Source organism: Balaenoptera physalus, assembly GCF_965194825.1.
Source record: "Balaenoptera physalus genome assembly, chromosome: 2".
Lineage (NCBI taxonomy): Eukaryota > Metazoa > Chordata > Mammalia > Artiodactyla > Balaenopteridae > Balaenoptera > Balaenoptera physalus.
Window position 1 is genome coordinate 29,926,780 of NC_138883.1, and position 22,980 is coordinate 29,949,759.

At 53.4% G+C, this 22,980-nt stretch overlaps 1 protein-coding gene across 2 annotated transcripts in view; it reads left to right on the forward strand.

The window, feature by feature from the left end:
* DPF3 (double PHD fingers 3) overlaps positions 1 to 10,111 on the forward strand; it is a 259,210-nt gene extending 249,099 nt beyond the window's left edge. For both annotated transcript variants that reach the window (XM_082451799.1, XM_082451798.1), the window contains exons 10-11: positions 507 to 588; positions 1,117 to 10,111. In XM_082451799.1, the coding sequence (XP_082307925.1) occupies positions 507 to 588; positions 1,117 to 1,187 (153 nt within the window). In that variant the 3' untranslated portion in view covers positions 1,188 to 10,111. The remainder of the gene's footprint in view (positions 1 to 506; positions 589 to 1,116) is intronic.
* Positions 10,112 to 22,980: the final 12,869 nt, after the last annotated feature.

Sequence of the window (22,980 nt, forward strand, 5' to 3'; positions counted from 1 at the left end):
TGGATGTTACCAGCAAGTATGGTTGCTGCCCATTGCACAAATGGAAAGAGTGAGGTTGAGAGGAATTCAATTAAAATTTGCAAACATTGAAAGTACTTTCTGTGCACTAGGCAATCATCCTGGAGAACAGAGGAATGCATGAAATTAGTTTTCCGCCCTTATGGAGGCAGAATTATTGGCTATGTGAGTTCAGAAGGATAAAGAATCCCTTTAAGCTTGGGTGTGAGGTGGTGGTCTAGGAAGGCTTCCTGGAGGAGCTATGATTTGAGCGGAACTCTTAAGTGGGAGTAGGATGCGCATAGCTTGGGAGACAGAGGGGGAAATTCCAGGTGTGGGCAAAGCACAAGGCATGTTCGAGGGACAGTGAGGGCTCTAAAGGGGGCCTGGAAAGGGGCATCCAGGGAAGCTGATCAATGGAAATAAGGCAGTCGGAGTAGGTGGGGGCCAGATGTTGGTTCTAAATAATTCAATCTTTCCTCCTCTCCTCCTACTCTGCATTCCACCAGGACCAGCTCCTCTTCTGCGATGACTGTGATCGCGGCTACCACATGTACTGTTTAAATCCCCCAGTGGCTGAGCCCCCAGAAGGTAATGGTGATGAAGTCAACAATAACAACAACAGCTACTTCTACCACTTACCGAGCCCTCACTAATGTGCAGGCCTTGTGCTAAGGGCTTTACGTGTCTTGTCTCATTTAATCATCACAACCCTACGGAGCAGGTATGACCACTACCATTTTACAGATGATGAAACTGAGGCACAGCTCAACCAGCTGAAATTTCAACTCGAGGGCCAAGGAGATGTTTCCCAGACGTATGGCTGAGCGGGTGGGGGAGGTGTGAGCTTCTAGGGGAAGTGGTCCAGACCCGGTGATGCTGGTTAAGAGGCACAGCCAAGGAGGGAGGGTCTTCACTGCAGTTCAACCAATCATCTCTGAGCACTTTCTGTTTCCCGAGCAGCCGAGCGACGGACTCCAGCACATTTTCAGAACTGGGACTCTGTCTCTGAATCGTGAAAGTCAAACTAAACCAGGGCTTACAGAAAGGTTAGGGTCAAGGGGTGGGGCTTGAGGGTTGGGGGAGGGGCTGCTAGTAACGCCATCTCGTTTCTCGTAGGGAGCTGGAGCTGCCACTTATGCTGGGAACTGCTCAAAGAAAAAGCCTCAGCCTTCGGCTGCCAGGCCTAGGGCCCCAGGTCACAGAATGTGGCTTGCCGCCGGAAAGGCTGAAGCAGAGCCCAGTTCAAACCAGATGGAGCCCCTACTCCCATATATCCAGACAGACCAACCGTAAGGGACATCAGTAACCACAGAGGGCGTGGACACGTGGAACCGAGGGGGCGAGATATCTGCTTAACTCCTACACACGGGTTTCCGTTCTTCAGCCAGCCCCTCCTGTTTCTGCCAGAAAGATCGTAAACTTTTGAAGAAGGATCCCAGCCACAGCCCTGTGGACCCCCCTCACATTCACCCTAGCACTGCGGCCCTCTCACTGGTTCCCATTTAAGGAACCACTGGTCCCATTTTGTGACCACCCATCAGTCACTCATGCGTGGTTTGGTGTTTTCTATCTATTGTGTTCCAAGAAATCTTCGCACAGCCTCCCTGCCCCCAGCTTAGCCTCTTCATCCTGAACCCAGCAGAGGAGCAAAGGGCTGTGGAGAAGTTTTTATTTATTACAAGCCCCGCTGGAAACTTCTAGACTCGGAACCTAGAGGCTGTCTAGACGATGGAGCCCTGAAATCCCTCCTTGTTCCTTGGTCCCTGTGAAGAGGAAGAGCTGCTTCCCCAGCAGATATCCAGTGGCATCCATAGCCAGGGCGATCTCTTGATGGGGCTGGGGAGGCAGGGGGGAGGCCCTGAGGGGTGGACGGAAATGTTGTGAAGATAATTCTGAGGCCCCGCCATAGCCAGTCAGTATCTGCTGTCCGTCAGGAGCGGCCTGGCAAGGCACCAGACCTTCAGAGCTGGGGCATCCTTGAGGAGAGACAGGCCACAGCCTGTGGCAGGGGAAGAGACCAAGACTCTGCCTTCCACTCAGCCTGGGTCTGGAGCTTTCCCTGGTGGGACTCAAGAACCAGGAAGGTGAGTGAAGGCTGCCAGGTCAAGAATCTGAATGTTGGTCCCAAGGACTGCAGCTCTGAGAAACCCTTCAGTATTGATGTGACACTACGAATTCCTTTTCCCAAGTAATTCCTTCCTTCCACATAGTGTATGTTTGCCATTGTCTACTGAGACCTGACTCTGGAAATTTCAGGATGGGGGAGAAATGATTGTTCCCTAAACAAATAATTGGGGTGATGTGATTATTTACGACCAGGGCGACAATCAGGCAGAAGCTTCAGCTCGAGGGCTGCTCTTGTCTCCTAAGCTCCCCGGTACATGCTGGACTCTCCTTTTGAAAAAATGTTTTGAGAAGCCAGAGGTGGGGAGGCTCAGTTCCGAGAAGTCTGTGTTGGAAGTCAGCCCTGTGGGCTGGAGCGGACCGGGCTGCCTTTGAATCTCCGCAGCAGTGGCAACAGCAGCAACACACAAAAACTGACACATTTCTGGAAAAATCATTTGCCTAACGGGCAGGTCTCAGTGAGCAGGACCCTGGCGCACGCTCAGCTTCCTTGAAATCAGCTCCATCTCTGTGGTCCAGCTGCTTACAACAAAGGCCCAAGTTATTTTTAGTCCTTCAGCTCCTGAAGAAGCCCCTGGAGGCCCAGAGGCTCTGGCCGCTTGGGCTACCTCTGCTCGGCTGCGGCCTTCTCGCCGAGACTTGGCAAGAGCCCTTCTTCCTGGCTAATTGCTCTTGGCTGGCAGACCCGGGGCAGCCTGGCGCACAGCTGAGCTGTGCTGGTCCCCCCAGGTCCTCTACGGGGTGACCTGTGGCCAGAGACGGGAGTCAGTCTCCTGCAGGAGCCTGTGGCCTTGGAGGGGGTTCCATGCATACATAATGACCTTGTTTAAAGGGCCTGACCAGATGAGATTTTCATCTTCCTCATGAGGTATTTCCTTCCCCCTGCCGGTTGGTGAACCCGTTTTGGATTCCGGAGGCCCAGGGAGGGTCTGGGAAGTTGCTATGTGGTCGCCTCGTCCATTTATCCCGGGCGGGTCATATCAGAGGACCAGATTTCCTCTCCTGACCACCCCGGCTCTCTGTCCTCCCACAAAACCCAAAGTGAGCGTCCTCAAAGGCTGGTTATTGGTTTTGAAAAATCACTTTGATTTAATTTTAGGAAAAAAGTCATCAAAATGTTCTCAAACGCCACAAATGGCTTAAAAGTTAAAAAAAAGCAAATCTGAAACCAAAATAGTGGCCCTACAAGTGACAGACCTCTTTGGAGTGTGTGCAGATCTGTTCCCCACCTCAATGCAGATGGTGGGGTGGCTCTGTTCTCTCTCCAGCCACAGAGGGTAGGATTGGGTCTCGCAGACCAAGGACGGTGCTGTAACCTTCCACAGGGATGAGGGTGGCCAGGAGTCTGGACCAGACATCAGGAAGGCCCATAGTTCCCTTCCCAGTTTCACTCCCTGAAGGATGGGCCCAACCCCTTCTTCTTTGGAGACCTCAGTTTCCCCATCTGGAAAATGGGGACAGCAAAGCCAGCTTGTGAGATGGCACTTGCAGGATACTGCAAGCAAACAGAAGTCATGGTCACATTTATCACCTTCTGTATTGAGAAAAGGAAAGTGTTGGTCAACAATTGCTCTTTCTTTGAGCCCCAGAGAATGAACTAGAATCACAGGGTGCACATGGATGGTCAGGGTTTTCGTTTTGCCCCTGCCGTTGAGTAGCTGTGTGACCTTGGGCAAATCACTTAACATCTCTGAACCTCAGTTTGCCCAGCTGTGAAATGGAGAAAATACTTGTCCTGCCTGTCCCACAGTGACATCAGGAGTCTTAAAAAGTATAATGTTATATAAATCATCACTGGAGAGCTGGGCTTGTCAGGTAGGGACCCCAAATGATTTCTACACCCCCTTTCTTGTGTGAGTTAGCCAAGGTTAGACGCTTTCTTGGAATCTCCATTTTGACCAAAGGGGGTTTATGTTTTAAGGAACAGGCTGCCTGTGGTCAGGGCCACTAGGTCAAGCTGTGACAAGAAAACTGTGACTGAGCATGGATCTGTGGTGGAAGGTGAGAGATTTATCCTGGGGCTGGGGATTTCAGAATGAAGATGCTCCCTTCTATAAGGTCAACACAGCCTAGAATGGGGTGCTAACTTCTGGAGAGGGCTATAATTCAGCTCAGTGTAACAGTCACTTAAAAACTTTGGTTTAAAGCCCAGCTCTGTTAGTTTCTAGCTGGTTGACCTCAGGCAAATGACTTAACCTCTCTGAGCCTCATTTCCCACATCTGTGAGGCAGGGAGATATGGCTTCTCCGGCAGGGTTTTTGCGGGGACGAGAGGTAATGCTGCTGAAGATCCGGGCATGGGCCCTGGCGTGGGGAGGGACCCACACCTTGGTAGTTCTGGTCACTGGGTACAGAGGCCACCACGTGGAGATAATGGTGCTGTTGCCTCACAGCTCAAACCCTGGGAACCGCCAGGGTGCCTTTCTTCTGCTTCACCCCGATGTTGTGGCTCCCGCCGACCAGAGAGGAGGTGAGGCTGCGGGATCCCAACTAGACGTTGAAATCCTCTGTTTCCTGTGGATATTTTTGAAACTGCTTTTCGGGCCTGCAGCAAATCCAGTTGGAGGCACTGGCGTGAGGAATTAGAGACAAGGCCCCTGCCAGGAGATTTACCTTCCGGCGGCTTTCCTTCTAAACCCCCCACTGGCTCAGAGCCCCTAAGGCAGGAGCCAGCAGGTCCCAAGGAGCCCCTGCTCCTGTCATTGCCCCAGGGTCAGGTGGGAAGCCAGGCAGGCCTAGGAGAGCAGCTGCTTCCCCAGGCTCAGCGCATGCGCATGCCGTCGTAGCCAGCCCGAGGGGGTGGGGGAGGGAGGGAGGCCAGATTCCTTCAGAGCTGGGGAAGATAACAGGTTTTAAGGTTGGGGGAGGGTTTGGGTTTCACAGTGATGGTTGCATGATACCCTGGAGAGTTATACACTCATGGTGCATCTTATTTAGTCTTTGCGCTTTGAACACAGCATGATTCCTTTTGGCCCTTCCCTTTAAAAGTTCAGATATTTTAAGGAAGAAAAATTAAAGGATTATTATTACTTTTCCTATGGGGGCAAGTTTAGGAGAGAGATCTATTGCTCTTGAAGAAAGATTATGGGCACCCTTAGGCTTCCAGACTCAGAGAAGAGGGGCCCCTAGTATCCTCTTTGAGTCTTGTGTAGGGGGTTGGTGGGGAGTGCTGAGGACCACCTGGCCTCTGGCTCCCTGTTGGCTGGGGGGCTTCAGAGGGCAAAGCAGGCAGGAGTGGTGCCCCTCACCCAGCTGGAGGTGGGAGGAACCGAGGGTCTTCTGGTCGATGTGGATTTTCCCAACCCCACAGAAAAAGTGTCCTTCGAACTTAGTGAGATAAGCTGTTGAGGCCCTCCTGGTCTGGATGGAAAGAGGGGTCTTGGTGGGGAAAGAGGTGGCAGCAAAGGACGGGCTAGATCACGGACGGCCTGCAACCTTGGGAGCAGAGGATTTCTAGGCACTGCTTCCAGAGGGGTCAGGCCTGGGAGGCCCTCCCCCTCCAGTCCCCGAGTGCAGGATGCCAGCATCTGGGACACCAAGAGAGGGGGCACCTGGCCGGTCCTCCCCACCGCACGGCAAAGTGGATGGGGTTCCTCCTACCCCTGTTGTGTGGTCCCCTTTTTGCGATCTTACCCCCCCACCCCCAAAGGATGCGATTGGATTCCTCTGGATGTCAGGTGAGGAATGGGGAAGTGGGTGGGAAGCACAGATAACTTTCATTTGCTTCGGGCCTACAAGCCTCCCCAACCGGGCCCACGGCCCTGCTGGTTTCCTTGGGTCTAAATGGTCCGTGGTCAGAGGTGGGCTCTGCAGCTGTCAGTGGGTTGAGTTCCTGAACATTCCAGGGCTTGGGGGTCTGGTTATGATTCTCTGCAGCCACCAGCCCTGGGGGGAGAAGCAGCAGAACAGATGGGTTAGTTCAGGGCCTTTGAGGCAGCTAGAGTGGGGCTTTGACCCTGGGAAGCTGGGTCCCTTTCTAAGGAGGCGGGACAGCTGAGGTAATTGTTCTGGGAGGGAGGCAAGAGGGAGAGGAAGATGTCCTTGGGTGCTGCCTGCCCGGGTGCCCTGGCTGTGAGAGCAGGGACGCCCTTTGAGCCTCTCAGCAGCTGCTCCCGGGAAGGCTTGGCTGCATGGCGCCTTCCCCGGGCTGCTGGGAAGAGAGGCCCAAGGAAGCGCCTGCAGGGAGCTGGGAGGGGAAGGGTCTGGGCCTGCCCAGAAGGAACAGGGGCTCCCTGTGTGAGCGGAAAGCTTTGGAAGGGGGCGGGCTCCCGGAGGAGGCACTCTGGGCTCTGAGTGAGCCCTGGTCGTGTCCCCTCAGATGGCTGAGACCTGAGGTAACTTCCCAGGGTCCCTGGAGGCTGTGGGGGGCAGGACGGGGGGCAGAGGGCACAGGAACGCCCCTGCTCACGGTCTTTGTTCCCAGCCCCCTCCCTTTCTTCGCGCCAGTGTTTTGAAAGAGGGTCATTGCAGGCTTTCCCCCTCTTTGGCCCCGCCAAGAGAAGGAAGTATTTGTGCTGATGGTGACATTTCCCAGGCAGGCCAGAGGAAGGCAGGGACCGGGGCTGGCGGGCAGCCAGAACCCTCTTCGACGGAGACGTAATGACTAATCATGACCTCTAGCCCAGGCAGCGAGCAGAGCGGCCATTCAGGATGGCACCAGCCCAGTCTGGCAAAAAAGGCTGCTGTGGTGGGGAAATGAAGGGGTAAGTGGTCGCTGTAGGAAATGGGGGTGTGTGTGAGCCCCCAAGACCTCTCTTCTCCCTCAGCGACACGACCCCTCAAGTCTCCAGGTTATATTCACACTCACTGCATCCCGTTTGCTTGCCTCTCTGCATCCCTATGATTCCTATCAATGTTATTAATATGGATGATGAGAACAGAGACGTGCGTATGCGCGCACACACACACACACACACACACCCCTCGCATAACGAACTAAAGCGAACCTTACGTGTTGCTCCAGGATGAGAGGGAGAACTGCCAGTAACCAGGAGCTGCCAGACAAGATGCTTTCTTTCCCCGAGGTTCTCCCAGGCTGGCTCCCCCAGCTTCTAGCCCCTGCACAACCACAGGGAGATGAAAAGGGAGCCTCATGCTTGGAGAACCACTGGCTGCAAGGACTCTCTCATCTCTCCTCTTCACTCTCCCCTGCTTCTTTGGGGAAGATGTTTGGCAGTAGTTGGGAACCTGGAAAAAAAGTCTCGATTCTGCTTTATCTAAGGGATGCAAAGATTTTATAGGTAGAATTCGGGTTGTGGTTTTTATTGGCTTTGCCCTTTCATGATCATTCCCCACTGAGACCTGGGTTCTCCTCTTCCTTATCCAGCCTTCTCCCTTCCCGCACCTTCCCCCCCACCCAGCCCCCGCCCCCATGTCCCTCCTGCCATGCCGGATGCTGCAGGATGGGGTGGTGGTGGAAAGAAACAGTAACACAAAAGAAAAAGAAAATAAACCCCCTGCACATTTTCACCACGTAGTTGAAGAGGCCTAAACTAGGTACTAGTAAAAAAGGAAAGCAACACAAACATGTGAGTGAGAGCATGAAAACAGAACAATCCCAGAGCAGAGGCGGTGGGGGCAGGTGGCTGGAGAGAGGCGGGGTAGGGAGGCAGAGTCCTGGCTCACCGATGCATCTGGTCCACGTGGCATTTGGGAAAGCAGAGAGACACGCTTTGGCAAGAAATGCTCAGATGCTTAGGGAGCCTTTGTGCCTTGGACTGGGAAAGGGAGTGTGTCCATCCTTGTTGCCCACCACTCATCTGCCATGTTGGCCCACTCTGGGCATCTTTCCTCCAGAGGAAAATGAACACACTTCTTGCCTGCCATGATTGGTTGCTGGGCAGGCTGGTACTGGCTAAAACAGTTGGCGGGGTATTTCCCCAGATGTGCTGGGGAAATAAAGCACATCTCGGCCCCAAAGTTGCTGCTTTTCAGCCCCAAAATTACACTCCCCCAAGGGACCCTGATCACCCTGGCGTGCCATCAGGGGAGGTGTATGTGTATCTGGGTCTCTCTGTTTGGGACCCACGTTCATCAGTAGAGGATGAGGCTTAGGTGTCCAGTTATTCTCACCCTCTGGGGGTTGGGGAGAAGGGAGCAGTTGGCCTCAGCCTGGTTGCTTTTAAGTTTCCCAAGCACTGGCTGCCCTTGGGAGATGAGCATCCTTAACATGAACGGGAGTGAGACGATGAAGCCACCTGGGCTGGAGTATGTCACCGGCCAGAGGGACTCTGAGGCTGTGCCTCCAGATGCTGCCTTTCGACTCCTGGGATGGCGGGCAGGCAGGCGCGACTGGCAGGGCCTGATCAGAGGCGGAAAGTGACCCACACAATGGTCTAGTCCAGTCCCCACCGGAGGAGGCAGAGATGAATAGTGGTGGGACGGGGGCCTCACGCATGGGTTGGGTGGACTCCCATGGAGACCCCAGCCAGGCTGTCTCAGCTGTGCAGCGTTTCTGGCTTGGTGCGGGTGGGCGACATGAAGGCATTTTCAGTAAATCTCCTATGCCCTCCTTTGGCCAGGTGTTCGTCAGATCCTAGTTTCACGCTCCATTAGACTCCCGTTGTCTGTATTGACAGCACCAGAAATTGGCCATTTGCTCCAGCTCCCGCTTCCTCTGCAAGTGTCACAGCCAGATTCCAGCTGAAGAAGCCGCACCAAGTTGGCTCTCAAGCTGAGCGCCTGGGCTGGGGGAAGGCACGTATCTGCCCCCGGGTAGGTGTCAGCTCGGAGCTGGCCTAAAGCAGCCTTCGGTTTCTCTTGGGGGGAGGCTCTGGGGAAGGCTCTTCCCTGGACAGCACGTGGCTCCCAGCAGGCGGTTTTGGTGATTTCTGTGGAGAGTCAGGGACACGAGGCTTTCATGATGCTTGGCCGGGAATCAGGTTTTAAAGTGCTTGAGAACCCGAAATGCATTCTGGAGCTAGATCCATCCATCCATTTGAGAGCCTGTGGGCAAGGCTCTTCCGACTGACCCAGCTCCACCAGTCTCTTTTGCTGGCAGGAGGAGGGAGGGGAAGCCCATCTGACTTGGATCCCAACCAGGCCAGACTGGCAGCACGGCCTCCAGGTAGCTGGCCTTGGACCCTGAGCTCACAGGCCCCCCCAGGCTCCATGAAGGGTGGACACCGCTGGCCCAGTGGGCTGAGCCCTGAGACGGTCTCCCCTCCACCTCCACTCAAGTTTACTCTCGGGCTGAGAATGCAGTCTGCTCAGACCCCTCCCCAGCCTGATGCTGACCCACTGGACCAATTAGGAAATGGAGGCCTGGGGGAGAGACTGTCCCATCCACGTCACACAGTCCACCAGCCCAAGAGCCAGAGCAAGTCCTCAGACAGGTCTGTGCCTCCCTTGCCACATGTGTTTAGACTGAGGGCAATTTTAGAACCCAGTTTCGATAACATTCCCCTCTGAGAGCCAAAAAGTGGAACATCTCTGCCAGGAACCCTAGAGAAATTGATTTTCTTCTCGTAGTTGCCTAAAGCCCCACTGTGTTTCTCCTCAGAGAGAGGCTGATTCTGGTGGCTTTGGTGGGCTTCCTGGGGTTCCTCTGGGCGGGCTGTGGCCCCTGGGGTAGGAAGGCTGAAGGGGTCCCTCAGGAGGGGACGGGAGGAAGCCCAAGCCTATGCAGGCTCCGGTTGGGTCAGAGAGCCTGAGGGGCCTGGGAAGGGGTTCGTTTAGCTTCCACACTGCCTGTCCCAGCCGGTGAATAGACCGTGGGTGCCACGCAGCCTCAGGAATTTACTGTCCCCCAGAGTGCTTTGGGCTGTGGTTGGAAAGGGGACCCCTGGAGGAGATGTTCCAATGATCTCCAGTCGCCGAGGATGCATTTATAACTCCAGACCCGCAGATAAGATGCAAATTCGGGATCATTTCTTGCAGGTGTGGGCCCAAGAGAGGAGGCCATTTTCACAGTGTATCCCCGTCATTCCAAAATGCTTTCTTGTCTCTTTCACCGCGTCCATCCCCTCCCTCCCCCCCCCACCCCGCCCGCCGCCTCAACTCTTTCTAAAACTCTTAGTCATAAAAGAATGGCCAAGAGAGTTGACCTCCAGCAATAGAAATGCCTGCTAACAAGGGTCTTCCTTGTATGCTCCCTTGAACTCCCTCCCCACTGGACCTTGGGATCCAACACCCCATTACCTCCCGCTGATGGGACAGCTTAGAGTCGTCCAGCCCTGAGCTGCTCGGGTACTTCTGACAGTGTCCAGGGCTGAGGCAGACACAGCTTTCACAAGGTTAGAGAGAAGGGCTCCAGACTTAGGAAGTTGTGTGTAATGGTCTGAAGGAGAGATCTCCGTTGGCTCCTCTAAAAAGCCACCACCGCAACAGACAGACAAAAGCCCCCATCCCCTGACAATGTCAGGTGATTGTCACCTCCGTAGGTGTGTGTGCGCCACTCTGCTCCTCTGCCTTCTGGGGCTGCTCCTTTCTCCTGTGTGTTAAGTTCCCACTCTTTTGTGGCTCCTGGTGTGAAAAGTGCTGTGACATTTCTGCCCTGTCTGAGGGATGTTTCGAGGTCTCTCAGTGTCTCAGTATCGGAGATGAGGCAGTGCCATGTCTCCCAGTGTCCTGAGAGGACGCGCGGGTCCTGTGACTTCCCAGAGAGCGGGTGTACCGTGAGTCTCCGGGAGGCTCTCCAGGTTGGAAACGGCCCACATCTGGATTTGGATCCACTGATGAGGACTTGCCCAGAAGTGGAGTCCACTGCTTCCTTCAGAAGAGGGCTGGCTGGGAGGACCGCCCGTGAACCAGGACCCCTCCCTCTCCCCCTGCCTTCCTCCTGTCCTGACCGGCTTCTGGGAGGGGCGCCTGGGAGAGGTCAAGTCCTGTAGCCAAGTTGAAGTGGGCCTCGAGCAGCCTTTATCCTGGGGACCCCGGACATCCCAGCCTCTCCGTGGAGCCCTTGCACGTCCACAAAGACTGAGTCACAGGCCCTGTCCCTTACTTGCTGTGGTTGTATCCTCGTTCTGTGGTTGGTTAGCGGTGTTGATGATCTACGTAGCGAATCTTTTTGTCTGCAATTTAGAGAATGTGTAAACAAATAAAAGGCTTCAAAACTCCTGGCAACTTTTGGTTATTCTCTCCCCACCCAACCCCCTGCCACCCCCATCTTTAAAAATCAATTGCAAATGTACAGAGCCTGTGTGAGTAGAGCCCTTTCATTCTGTGGTGTCCAGTGGGACCACACGTGTATGAGCACACGTGCGCCTGTGTGTCGGGCTCCAGAGAAACACTGGAGCTTACATGTTTGCAAGGAGACCCCCAAAAGCAACACATTGCAGGTCCCAGTGGCTCCCGCGGATGCAATTCTGACCCCGTCAGACACAGGCTCCAGGGAAGCCATGGTCACGGCAGCTTCCGCGGGCACCGCAGGCAGCACCATGAGCTCCATCTGAGGAGCCCTCTGAGACGATGGCAGGGCATCCTGGAGAGAAGCCCCCGGAGCTTCTGGGGGAGGTGAGGCCGATGATTCAGAGATGACTCACAGCTGAGGTGGGGACGCGGTGGGGGAAGGAGGTACCTCAGGACCCATCTAGAAGCCAGATGAGTCACTGCTCCTCCTTCCATGAAAGGCAGTGAGGTGGCTGCCCAGGGTGAGGCACAAGAGGCTCTGCAGGAGGCACATCTGCCCTGAGAGTCCCCAAGCCTGCTTAGCAACCTCCGTAAGGGAACAGCCTCCGGGTGCAGGACTTCTGAAGCACGTGGAAGCGGTTTCCGGAGGCTGCAAGCTGGGAGTCAGTTTTCCCCACACACATTTAAGGTAAATAAGTAAATAAAGCCTCTACGATGTGCCTGGCACTCAGGATACAGCAGAGAAGCAAGACCCTACTCCCATGGGGCTTACAAACCACACAGGTAATAATAATACGACATCTGATGGACACAGCCCAGGGGGACATTTGGGGAGCCAGGCCGCAATCAGGGACTCCTGGTCTCAGTCAGTGTGCTGTTAGTTGGAGTCTACTTGTGTTTTTTTGAAGACACAGGTGGACATGGCAGCGGGGAAAGACGAGGTCTCTTTCAGTCCCTTTGCTGATTAAATGTTCCATTGTCCTTCAATAAGTCATCGTGTGCCTTCAGGCTTTCCCTTCGGAAGCAGAGTGTAGGGCGGTTCTTTCTAGCAAAGGAGCTGTTGACTGTGGCTGCAGACACGGGCTGTCGAGCAGGTGGGTGAGTCGTCTCTACGGAGGGAGTGACGTGCCCACCCAGGGCCAGAGCAGAAAGGCCAGGCCTTCATCCAGAGTGGTCTCAGGTGGGAGCTGGGCTGGCAATGCTGAGTTGCTCATTCCAGCAGTGGGGGGACTTAGGCTTGCGACCAAGTTCAGGCGGGAAAAGATGGTACAGACACCCACGCACAGGCCTTTCATCTGCTTGGGGGGCTGTGATGTTTCTGCTTTGACCCCAGGGAACCAGCTTTGCATCCCAGTCTCAATCCACAGTTGCTGAGAGGGGGCTTCAGGGGAGGCAATGGGTCCTGGGGGCCTGGGAAAGTGATCTAACACAGACCAGACACTGATGCTGCACTAGGGGGTCGCAGGGATGGAGGAGTGAGGGGAAAACTGGAGGGACCCAAATTATGTTCAAGCAAACTCAGAGCAGAATGGATTTCCTTTGTTCCTTCCTTGGGGAGAGGAAAAAGCATGGGGCGGGGGGACTAAGGAGGGACCAGTGGGATAACTCCTCATGTTAGAGAGTCTAAGGGGGTGGCATTGTGACAGAGATAGTGTGAGTTCCCCTTCCTGGGGGAGCAGAAAGGAGTCGGAAGGTCTCAGTCTTATGTTATCTCACTGGGTGACCTTTCGTAGATACAGGCATGAGTGTCTATAAAGCCATTCCCAGACTCAGGCAGGCTTGGGTAAGGAGCCAACAGAGCAGGTAGGTACCCGTGCAAGCACCTTCTCCTGGCCTGGGTCAGAGGCCCCGGGACGTCCAACAATGCCTGACTCCAAGCAGCCCCTGGGAAGGACATGATTTCATGCCAGACACAATGAAGCTGGAAGTCTAGGTCATTCTACAACACTCTTTTTCCAGGTGCAGAGGCCTAGGCTTCCGGAAGGGGCCTTAGAGATGTCCAGAGGCCTCAGGGGGCAGGGGTGGATAAAAGGGTCCTAAGCCCCAAACCTGAACTCAAACGTTGACCAGTACAGCTCTGATTTCATCCATTTCATATACTGCTGTTCAGCTGCTTTAAACACACACACACACACAACAACGGGAAAACATCTTTGGGCTTCATGGCAGGAGGGGCACGAGGGGTGTCCCCTGAGGCTGCGGGAGGCCGTCGTGGGCCCACCACCCTCTGCCTGGACACAAATGGACACAGTCTCTGCTCCCAGCTTTCCCCAAAGTGGGCCTGACAGGCACGGGCGCTTCTTCTCCCTTGGGTTTCTCTTAAGCAGCGCGGAGGAACATCCTTCACGACCAGGAGGTTTCACTTCCTCCTCTGCTGGGGGTCCCTGCAGCCTGCAGCTCACACTACCCTTCCTCCCCCCTCCCTGCGCCTCCCTCCCACCCTGGCCCGCACTGTCACCTGTCACCTCCTCCGTCACAAGCCTCAGCCCAGGCACGCTTCAGCAGGGCCAGAACAACAGTGTGTTCCCAAGACGGGTGGGTTGAGAACGTTCCCGGGCTAAACTTTAGGTAATTAGCATTGTTAATGCTCGTTCTGTGATATTACAGCTTTGAACCTCATTAAAGTGTTCTCCGGGGGGAGGCGAGTGGAGATTCGGGTGTCAGCTCTGCTCCTCACGCCAGCGCCCCCCCACCTGCGAGCCTCTGCTCAGAAGCCCGGTTCAGCCCCGTCCCTCCTGCAGCGCCCCATCCCCGTCTGCTGGCATCTGGGCCGGGCCTGCCGCTCTCAGCTGGGACTCGCTCCTCCAGCCCCCTCTCCAGCGCAGAAAGTGCCGTGTCTGCTCTCTCTCCTTTCCACCAGAAGAGAAACGTGCCCCCACGAGGGAGCAGAATGGTTGCTATTGGTCCTTGTGGTCCCAACCCTGCTCTGAAAGAAAGGAGTCTGGCAGGAGCAGGCAACCGGAGCCTGCCCTCTGCGCCCCGGGGCTTTTTATCCAGAGCTGTTCCTTCCTTCACGTCCCACTCCCGCAGAGAAAACCCAAGGCCCTGTGCCCCCCACCTGCACCACCACCTCCCGGCTTGACTGGCATCTGCTGTGGCAGCCCCTCCTCAGAAAGAAACCCGAGTCCCTCTGGCTTTAATTTCTGAGATTCCTGATTCCTGGGAGGGGAGGCAGGGGACGGACTATTTGCCAAACAGAGAAACATGAAACGTTCCTCAACCCCCTTGAAACCTTGAGGAGAATAATGCCAGCCCCTCCAGGGACTAAACACAGGCTCAACCCCAAACAGAGGGAAAACACAATTCCACAGAGCCTCCCTGGGGGCTGGGGGAGCCGAGGAGGGCCTGACACAGGTCCAGTCTCTCAGTCAGCTCCCCTTTCTGATCCCCTCGCACCTCTGCGTGCTCTGTGTCCATGGAGATGCTCAGAGGGCTCATCTAAGCCAATGTGATGAATGCAACTTGAACATCTACTGTGGGCTGCAGCCTTGGGGGTCACGTAGAGCTCTGTATCAACAACAGAACCTTCCCATGGGGACAGCACGCCAGCGGAGGGGACTAGCACGTGCACAAATGGCTGTAATTCAGGATGGGATGAAGGATGTATGGTCCTGAGTGCACGCAGTGGGGGAGAACAGATTCAGAAAGCCTGGGTGCATTGGAGGAGAACCGGGGGGGATGTGCAGAACTTCGACAGCAGTGATCTGGAATTTGGGAGTGGGCCTTCCAAATGGAGAGGGCAATGGGAGCAAAGACCCCCCACACACACTTTATTCTAGGGATACTGGGCTGGTCCAGGACCTGTGTCTTAGGCCCTGGGACCCAGGCTGCCTCCCAGATCTAGGGCAAACTCTTCCATGGAGCCCTAGTTGCCATCAAGACTGCACAGAGGGCCTTCTTCTGCAGAAGAGAGCTGGTGTTGGAGGCTCTGAGTCCTTAACCTGTGAGAGATGAGTCTGAGGTCTTCCAGCAACTGTCCTGTCATTTTGTTTGAAATGTGGGCTTGGATCCTTGCAACCTTTACACCTTCTCCCCACCCTCTATGCATCCTCCTGAAGGACAGCTCCTTATCCTATTCTCAGCTCTTTAAATCTTGGTCTATATCCTTTCTAGGCGGTTTCTTACAATCCTCCTTTCCCACAGCTACTCAGAGTTTCTCCACCCTTCCATTCTGTCTTTGGTCAGTGTATCTGAATTGTGTTCTATCTAGAATGCCACTGTCCTCCACTCCCCACCCTCTTGCACTCACACTCTCTCCACCTACAAACACTTTTAAGGCTCAACTCAGCCGTCTCCTTGTGGAACCTTTTCTGACTTGCCCAGGGAGCAGCCGTGCCTTCCTCAGAGCCGCTACCATGTTAGGTACACGCCTCTCTATAGTGCCTGGTACTCCTTGCCCCATTTGTGAGCTTTCTCGCTGGCACAGACTGTGTCTTATTCATGGTGGAATCCCAACTGCCCTGGTATATATTCAATGAATGAATGGATAGATGGGTGGATACATGGTTGGATACATGAGTGAGTGAATGAATGAGCAAATCAGAGGAAATAAAATAGGGTGGGGTATGGAGCACAGTTTGCCTCTCAGACATAGGTCTTTTTCCTTCTGGGGAAAGGCCCTGGCAAAATTAGCAGCAGATCTGCCATGGGCCTTGGACCCTGTCGGGAGAAGGCGGCTCTGTTGGATGGGAAGGATTGGGTGGCTGGGCCTTTACTCATCTCTCTCTGCTGGGTGACTACAGCCCACTTAAAACCTGAATCCTTCAAGTCCCACTGCATTTTTAACAGGATCTATATTAAGTGGGCCACTCTGTGCTCCTCTAAGGGAAATCCACTCTGCACTTAAAGAAATAATAAATTATGAAAATGATCTCCATGCTTCTCTGGGGTAAAAAGACCAGCTTTTTCCTTAAAGAGCTCATGAAGGACCCTGAAAAAATACGTTATTAGATTAGTCCCTAAACAGACAACCACAAGCTAAAGCCATTGATAAAGAGCACCTAAAAGTACAGGGTTTAAAACTGGTGGTTTATAACTACTCTTTCATTTTAAAGGACTAGATAAGAATCAAGGCCCATCTTCCTCCAACTAGAACTGACTTTGGAGAGGGGTGGATGCAGCTTCTGGCGTGATCTTCTAGTTGTGCCTTTGTTGTGCCATAAAATCATCAGCTTTCCTCTAGTTATGCCATTTAAAAATATACACTGTAGTCCTGTATGCTTTTAATTATGTCTTGAGGCCAAAATTATTATCCCTGGGAATACAGTTCCAATTACCTAATGGAAGTCAGTAAGAAAATACATTTCAATTACAAAAGTCATTGGACTCTGGACTTCCCTGGTGGAACAATGGTTAAGAATCCACCTGCCAATGCAGGGGACATGGGTTCGAGCCCTGGTCCGGGAAGATCCCACATGCTGTGGAGCAACTAAGTCCGTGCACCACAACTACTGAGCCTGCGCTCTAGAGCCCACGTGCCACAACTACTGAAGCCTACGCGCTCTAGGGCCTGCGTGCTGCAACTACTGACCCCGCACGCCTAGAGCCTGTGCTCCACAACAGGAGAAGCCACCACGAAAAGAAGCCCATGCATTGCAACAAAGAGTAGCCCCTCGCTCGCCACAACTAGGGAAAGCCTGCGTGCAGCAATGAAGACCCAACACAGCCAAAAAAAAAAAAAAGTCATTGGACGCTAACACTTGGGGGCCCATTTGTGGACTGGAGGGAGGCACCAGGAAAGCTCATCGCTGCCTCAGTGAACACTGTGAAACTTGAAATTGCTGGTGGAGGGGTTTTGGGGCCTGAGAATGCTTGGAGGGAAGACTAGCACTGTCACTCACAGTGACTGTTGGCAAGCATGTTACATTACCTCTGGGAGCCTCAGTTCCCTCATCTGTAAAATGGGTATAACGACACCCACTTTGTAGAGTTGCTGTGAAGATTGAAGACAATAGCATGTGTGTAGTGCCTGGCACATAGGGTCCTTCTTCTTTCTCCTCCTACCACCCTCTCTCCCACCATTTAATGACAGCTGTGGCAAAAGCTTCCATCTAGGAGAAAAGGTGAATAAGATCTTGTCCCTTAAGAAACTTAGTCGGCACAATAGGGCCAAGGAAAGTACATGGCTGGGGAGTCAGAGAGGTGTGGCTTTGCCTCTTTGTCTCTTAATGGAGATAATTACCTCTACGTTTTATCTTGCATTAGTAGGAAGATGAAACGAAATGACTCAGGTAAAGCTCTTGGCCTGTACCTGGCACTCAATAGATGCCCACTAAATAGTTGTATGGTCACATATGGTCAAGGTTACTCACAGAAATGAGGGGAATGTGGCAGAGGCCACAGAGGTGTCAGATAATGTGCCACGAGAGTTCAGGGGGAGAGGACTTCCAACTGGAGAGAAAGCTAAGAAGGCTTCAGAGAGGAGGTGGCATTTCAACTAATTGGGACATTAGGTGATGGGAGGAGGAGGAGGGAGAGAGAGATTATTCCAGGCACGTGTGGAGACAGGAAAATGTGGCTGGCCGTCCATGCTGGCCAGTGTGGACAGGAGTTTTAGGAGCTGAGGCAGGAAAGCCTGGGGCTGCAGTCTGACCTAGAAAGCCTTCAGTGAGGGAACGGAGCTGGGAGCTTCGATGGAGAGCTGCTAAAGGGTCATGAGCAGGGGGTGTTGTGAACTGCGCTGAGCGGGCTGGATTTGAGGAGGGGGCGAGAGAGGCCCCTGGCTCTCCAACCAGGGACCTGTCAGTCAGAGCCTGCCGTTGAGTGCAGGAGGACAGACTTCCTGGGCCAAGGCCAGATGCCAAGGGTGTGCGAGCGGGTGTGCCCAAGCCAGGGGGTTTGGGGTTGAGAAGGAGGAGCTGGAGGCTGCAGCCCTTTTGCCCTCTGCCCTGTCTACTGAGGGGCCCACTCCCCCTCCTCCCTTCCTTTCCTCCCTTCCTCTTTCTTGGAGCTTTTGCAGGCTGGGGGAGGGCTACAGATGAGTGGGGGGGGAACTGTGCCAAGAGCACAGGAGCAGACCTCCTGCCAGGGGTGGGGATAGGAAAGGCTAGGGAGCTGGAATGGCCAGTGTGGGCGGCCGGTTGGCCTGGCCCCGTCCTCCTGTGAATCCTTTGGGGTCTGCAGCCCAGGGCATGAGAGGTGTAGCTAGCGTGGTGTCAGGGAGCTGGGCCCAGCCTCCGAGACTCAGAACTTGAGTGTGGACAGGACCCTTGGATAACCTTTCTCTAGTCCATGGATGGGCTTCCAACTTGGCTATAAAATTGCGTGTGTGCGTCTGTCTGCCTGGTTTCCTCAGGTTCTCAAAGGGATGGGTAGCAGCCCCAGAGCTTAAACACCCCTTGTCAATGCAGCCCCTTCCTTTCCCAGATGAGGAAACTGAGGCCTGGCGAGTGACAGTGACTCACTGGGTCCCACAGCCGGTTAACTGCCATCCAGGGCAAATTGCCTTTTCTTCTGAAAAGGATGTCTGTCAGGAGAACAGTGATGCTGGGAGTTGGCCCAGAAGTGGAAATAGAGAGGAGAGAGGGAGGGGAGAGGGAAAGAAAGGAAAGCCCAGAACTGCCCGGGGATTAACCATCTGTGTGTTTTGTAGGGGCCAGTCCCCCCAGGATACCTGATCCCCTTCTCCAGGTATTGTTCAAGTTTTTTCCCAGGGAGGGACTGGGTTGGGCTGGGCGAGTGGGGAGGGAAGGGAGAGAGATTGAAGGCAGCAGTGAGTGAGAGTGTCTGTGTGTGTGTGGGTGGCAGCAGCCAGGGAAAGAGAAGAGGACCCCGAGGGCACAGGAGGTGGACAAGCCCGCCTCTGCCGCCATCTTGGGCTCAGAAGTCCTCCCAGGGCCTTGGGGTCTGACTGACGTGGATGGAGGCTGAGGGCCTCCACCAGGATTTTCCTGAGGGCAGTTCCACAAACACAGACTTGAGGGCTGGCTGGCTGGTCTTGGGTCTTGACGTTAGTTCAAATCCTCTTCTCCCCCTCAGTCCCACTGTCTCTTCTTCCCCACACTCGCCGGGCAGCCTTTACTGGCTTTGAAATCACAGACTCGGGCAGCAGGGAGGGACCTTAGGGACCAGCCAGCCCGGTGGTTTTCTTTTTTTTTGGCTGCGTTGGGTCTTCGTTGCTGCACACGGGCTTTCTCTAGTTGCGGCGAGCGGGGGCTACTCTTCGTTGCAGTGTGCGGGCTTCTCTCGTTGCGGAGCATGGGCTCTAGGCGTGCGGATTTCAGTAGTTGTGGCTCACGGACTCAGTAGTTGTGGCTCGCGGGCTCTAGAGCGCAGGCTCAGTAGTTGTGGCGCATGGGCTTAGTTGTTCCAGGTCATGTGGGATCTTCCCAGACCAGGGCTCGAACCCATCTCCCCTGCATTGGCAGGTGGATTCTCAACCACTGCACCACCAGGGAAGCCCCCAGTGTTTTTCAAAATGTGCTCTGACAGACCTGGGGGCTCCGCGAGATGAACAGGTGGGGGAGAGGCTGACGGACCCCCATCTCCCCCAATGCTGTGGCAGCCGGAGCAGCACAATTGTGACTGATTGGCAGCCCATCTACATTTTTGTTGGGGAAGGAGCTCCTTGGCCAGAAACACAGATTCTAAGCTCCTTGCCCCCCTCCCCCGCCTTATAGAAGGGGAAACCGAGGCTGAGGCTTGCTCCAGGTGACAGGGAATCCAGTGGCTGAGCTGGGGCTCAGGTCAGGCCTCCCACCCTCAGGCCAATTGTCTGGTCTCTTCCTTCTCCATGCGTTCCCAAGGGAAGGGAAGGCCTTGCAGAGGAGAAGCGGGTGGTTTTTGAGGCCAGAGAAAGGGCGATGTCTGAGCCCTAGAAAGAGTGCAGCTCTCCCACCAGCAAAGCCTGGGGGAATGCTCCCCACCACACCCCGCTAGAACCCTGGGTCCTTCCTCTCCTGCCCAACAGAGAAATGGGGGTGGGGGGGATGAGGGCCAGGGGCGGAAGGGAGGCCCCAGTTCCACACTGTGGCGGTTTAGACTCTATGCTCCTCCAGCCCAGGGGTGCTGGGATGACTCTGTACCCTTGTCAGCTTGGTGGGACGCTCTGACAAGCTCGGCTCTCTACCTTCCAAGGCTGAGTAGACAGATGAAGGCAGCCCCAGCCGCTGAGCTGACTGCTCCAAGCAGAGGTGGCTTCTGGGCAGCTGTGGAAGGCCTCATTTGCATATATGCAAACGATGCCTGGCTCCTCTCTTTTCCAGCCTCATCCAGGCAGACCCAGGTGCTGTTGGAAGAGGCTCAGATCCTGCATCAAAATTAGCTTCTTGAATAGGTTTTTTGGTCTCCCAATGTGAAATTTCCTTTGAACTCCTTCTAAAACCCTGGGACCCTTCCCAGTCTCCAGCTTTGCCCTGCTTCCAGTCATGTTAGTTTCTCAAACCCTAGGCATTAGAGCTGAAGAAAAAAAAAGAATTTGGAGGCAGCCAGAGGTGGAGGGCAGAGTTCAACCCGGGCAGCCAGGAGGTTCTAGGTGCTGATCCTGGCTCTGCTTCTGGCTCGGTGTTACTTGGGGTCAGCCTCCTAACCTCTCTGCACCACGATGCCTGGATGGGTAAACAAAGAAAGGGGCTGAAGGTCCCTTTCAGCTCCAACAGTCTGCAAATGTTTGTGAACATCTGTGTGTTAAGGCTCTTTGGTTGTAAATAACACATATACCAACTCAAGGCCACTACGTTGAAATAGAGCAACATATTAGGAAGACACATGAGTGTCTCAAGAACACAGTGGTGGCAAGGGGGCAGGTTCAGAAGGGGAGGGGAAGAGAGGTGTGGGGAGCTGTCTGGTCCCTCCATCTCTTAGCTCCTTTCTGGGCAACGGCTTTAATCCTGTTTCTTGAGACCGATTATTCTCTGTTCCTCAGTGAGAATGAATGTCCCACAACACCAAGTCCAGGGAGAATAACTCACAGAGACTGAGTCAAATGTCTGTCAGGCATCAGATTCCAGATTGCTGGGAGAGAGCATCTTTTGGTCTGGCTTGAGTCAGGTGATCACTGCTGGTCCAATCAGCCATGACCAGGAGGTCGGGGACATGGAGGAGAAACATGGCTGCCTGAGGCCCATAGTCTGACTCTGGGGGAAGGTTTCCAGGTGCTGGGCAGACACCCAAGTAGTCCACCACATCCTACTAAGTGTAAGGTGTTGAATTATAGTGAGAGCTACTGAGCCTTTACAATGAGACAGGCACTGGGCTAAACATATTTACTATAAGATTCAACAAACCAATGAATTAGATGCTATTATTATCACATTTAATCCTCATGACTATCCCTCCAAGTGGGTTCCATTATTCTACCCATTTTATAGACGGGGAGTCTGACAATTGGTGAGGTTAAATAACTTGCCTAAGGTCATGTAGTTAATACCAGGCAGAGCTGGGAGTCTCATCTGAGTCTCTCTGAGCATCAGATTTATCTTTTCTAAAACAGTAACTTCTATATAGTAGGAGTATTGTAAAGATTGGTGATGTAAGGTATGACAAGTGCTTAGTGCACTGCTTGGCATGTAGTAACCACTTATTTAGGATGAAGTGGCTCATTGACCAATGCTTGAAGCCGTGTAGGGACTGGGGAGTCAGTATCTTCAATAACAGGCAATTCTGCCTCTAGGCAGTCCTGACTATTAAAAAGTTCTTTATTTCCTGAACTTTTGGACTGGCCTGAAATTGCACTCTCAGTAACTTCTATCTGCTGGCCCTAACCCTACCAGTTAGGGGCTGCAGTAGGCAGAATCATGGCAACTCAAAGATGTCCACGTCCTAGTTCTCAGAATCTGTTATGTTACATGACAAAGAGAAATTGCAGAGGGAATTAAGGTTGCTAATCAACTGACCTTAAAATAGAGATGGGCTTAATATAATTGCAAAGGTCCTTAAAAGATAGAAAAAGGAGGCAGAAGAGTAAGCTTCAAAGTGATGTGATGTGAGAAAGACTCAACCAGCCATTCTTGGCTTTGAGGATAGATGAAGGGGCCAAGAGTCAAGGAATGTGGGCAGCCTCTAGAAACTGGAAAAGGCAAAAGAGTGGATTCTCTCATAGAGCCATCAGAAAGGAATGCAGCCCTGCTGACACCTTGATGTTAGGACTTCTGACCCTCAGAACCCAAAGATAATAAATCTGTGTGGTTTTAAGGTACTATGTTTGTCATAGCTATAGAAAAACTAATGCAAATAGAATAGAAAATAGAAATATTGAACAGAAAAACTAATACAGGGGCATTCCAAGGAAATCAGATCCTTGAAGCCAGCATTCCGTTCGCCTGAGTGTCTTCTCCTCTAGGCTGTATAATCCTGGTTCCTTCAAGTTCTCCTCACATGAATGTTTTAGAGTTCAAGCCATATCAAAACCAAGAAGAGATCATTAAGTTTAGCAATTATTGGTTCAGTGGTGACTTTCCACAGAGGCAAGCAACCTAAGCAGCTCTGAATGGATGGGTGGAGTCTAGACTGCAAGGGTTTGTGATTGTATGATGGCAGTGATGATGGAGGAGAGTAAATGCAGGTATAATTGATCACTTCTCAGCCACTCCCAACACCCTGCTAAATATCAGGGTAACCTTTAAAGAAGGCAAGAGGCCATCAATTAAATAAACAGATGCCTTGATGGAGAATGAAAGTGTAAATACAGGCACCATCTCATAATTTACTGATGGTAAATCAGCCTATTCTTCAGTGGGCTGTGCACTAAAGACAAAGGAAGAAATCCATCACAACGGTGTGAGGACCTTCATGAGACCTGCAAAGCAACAAAACATTACAGAAAAAGGTTGGACATCTTCCTGGGGTT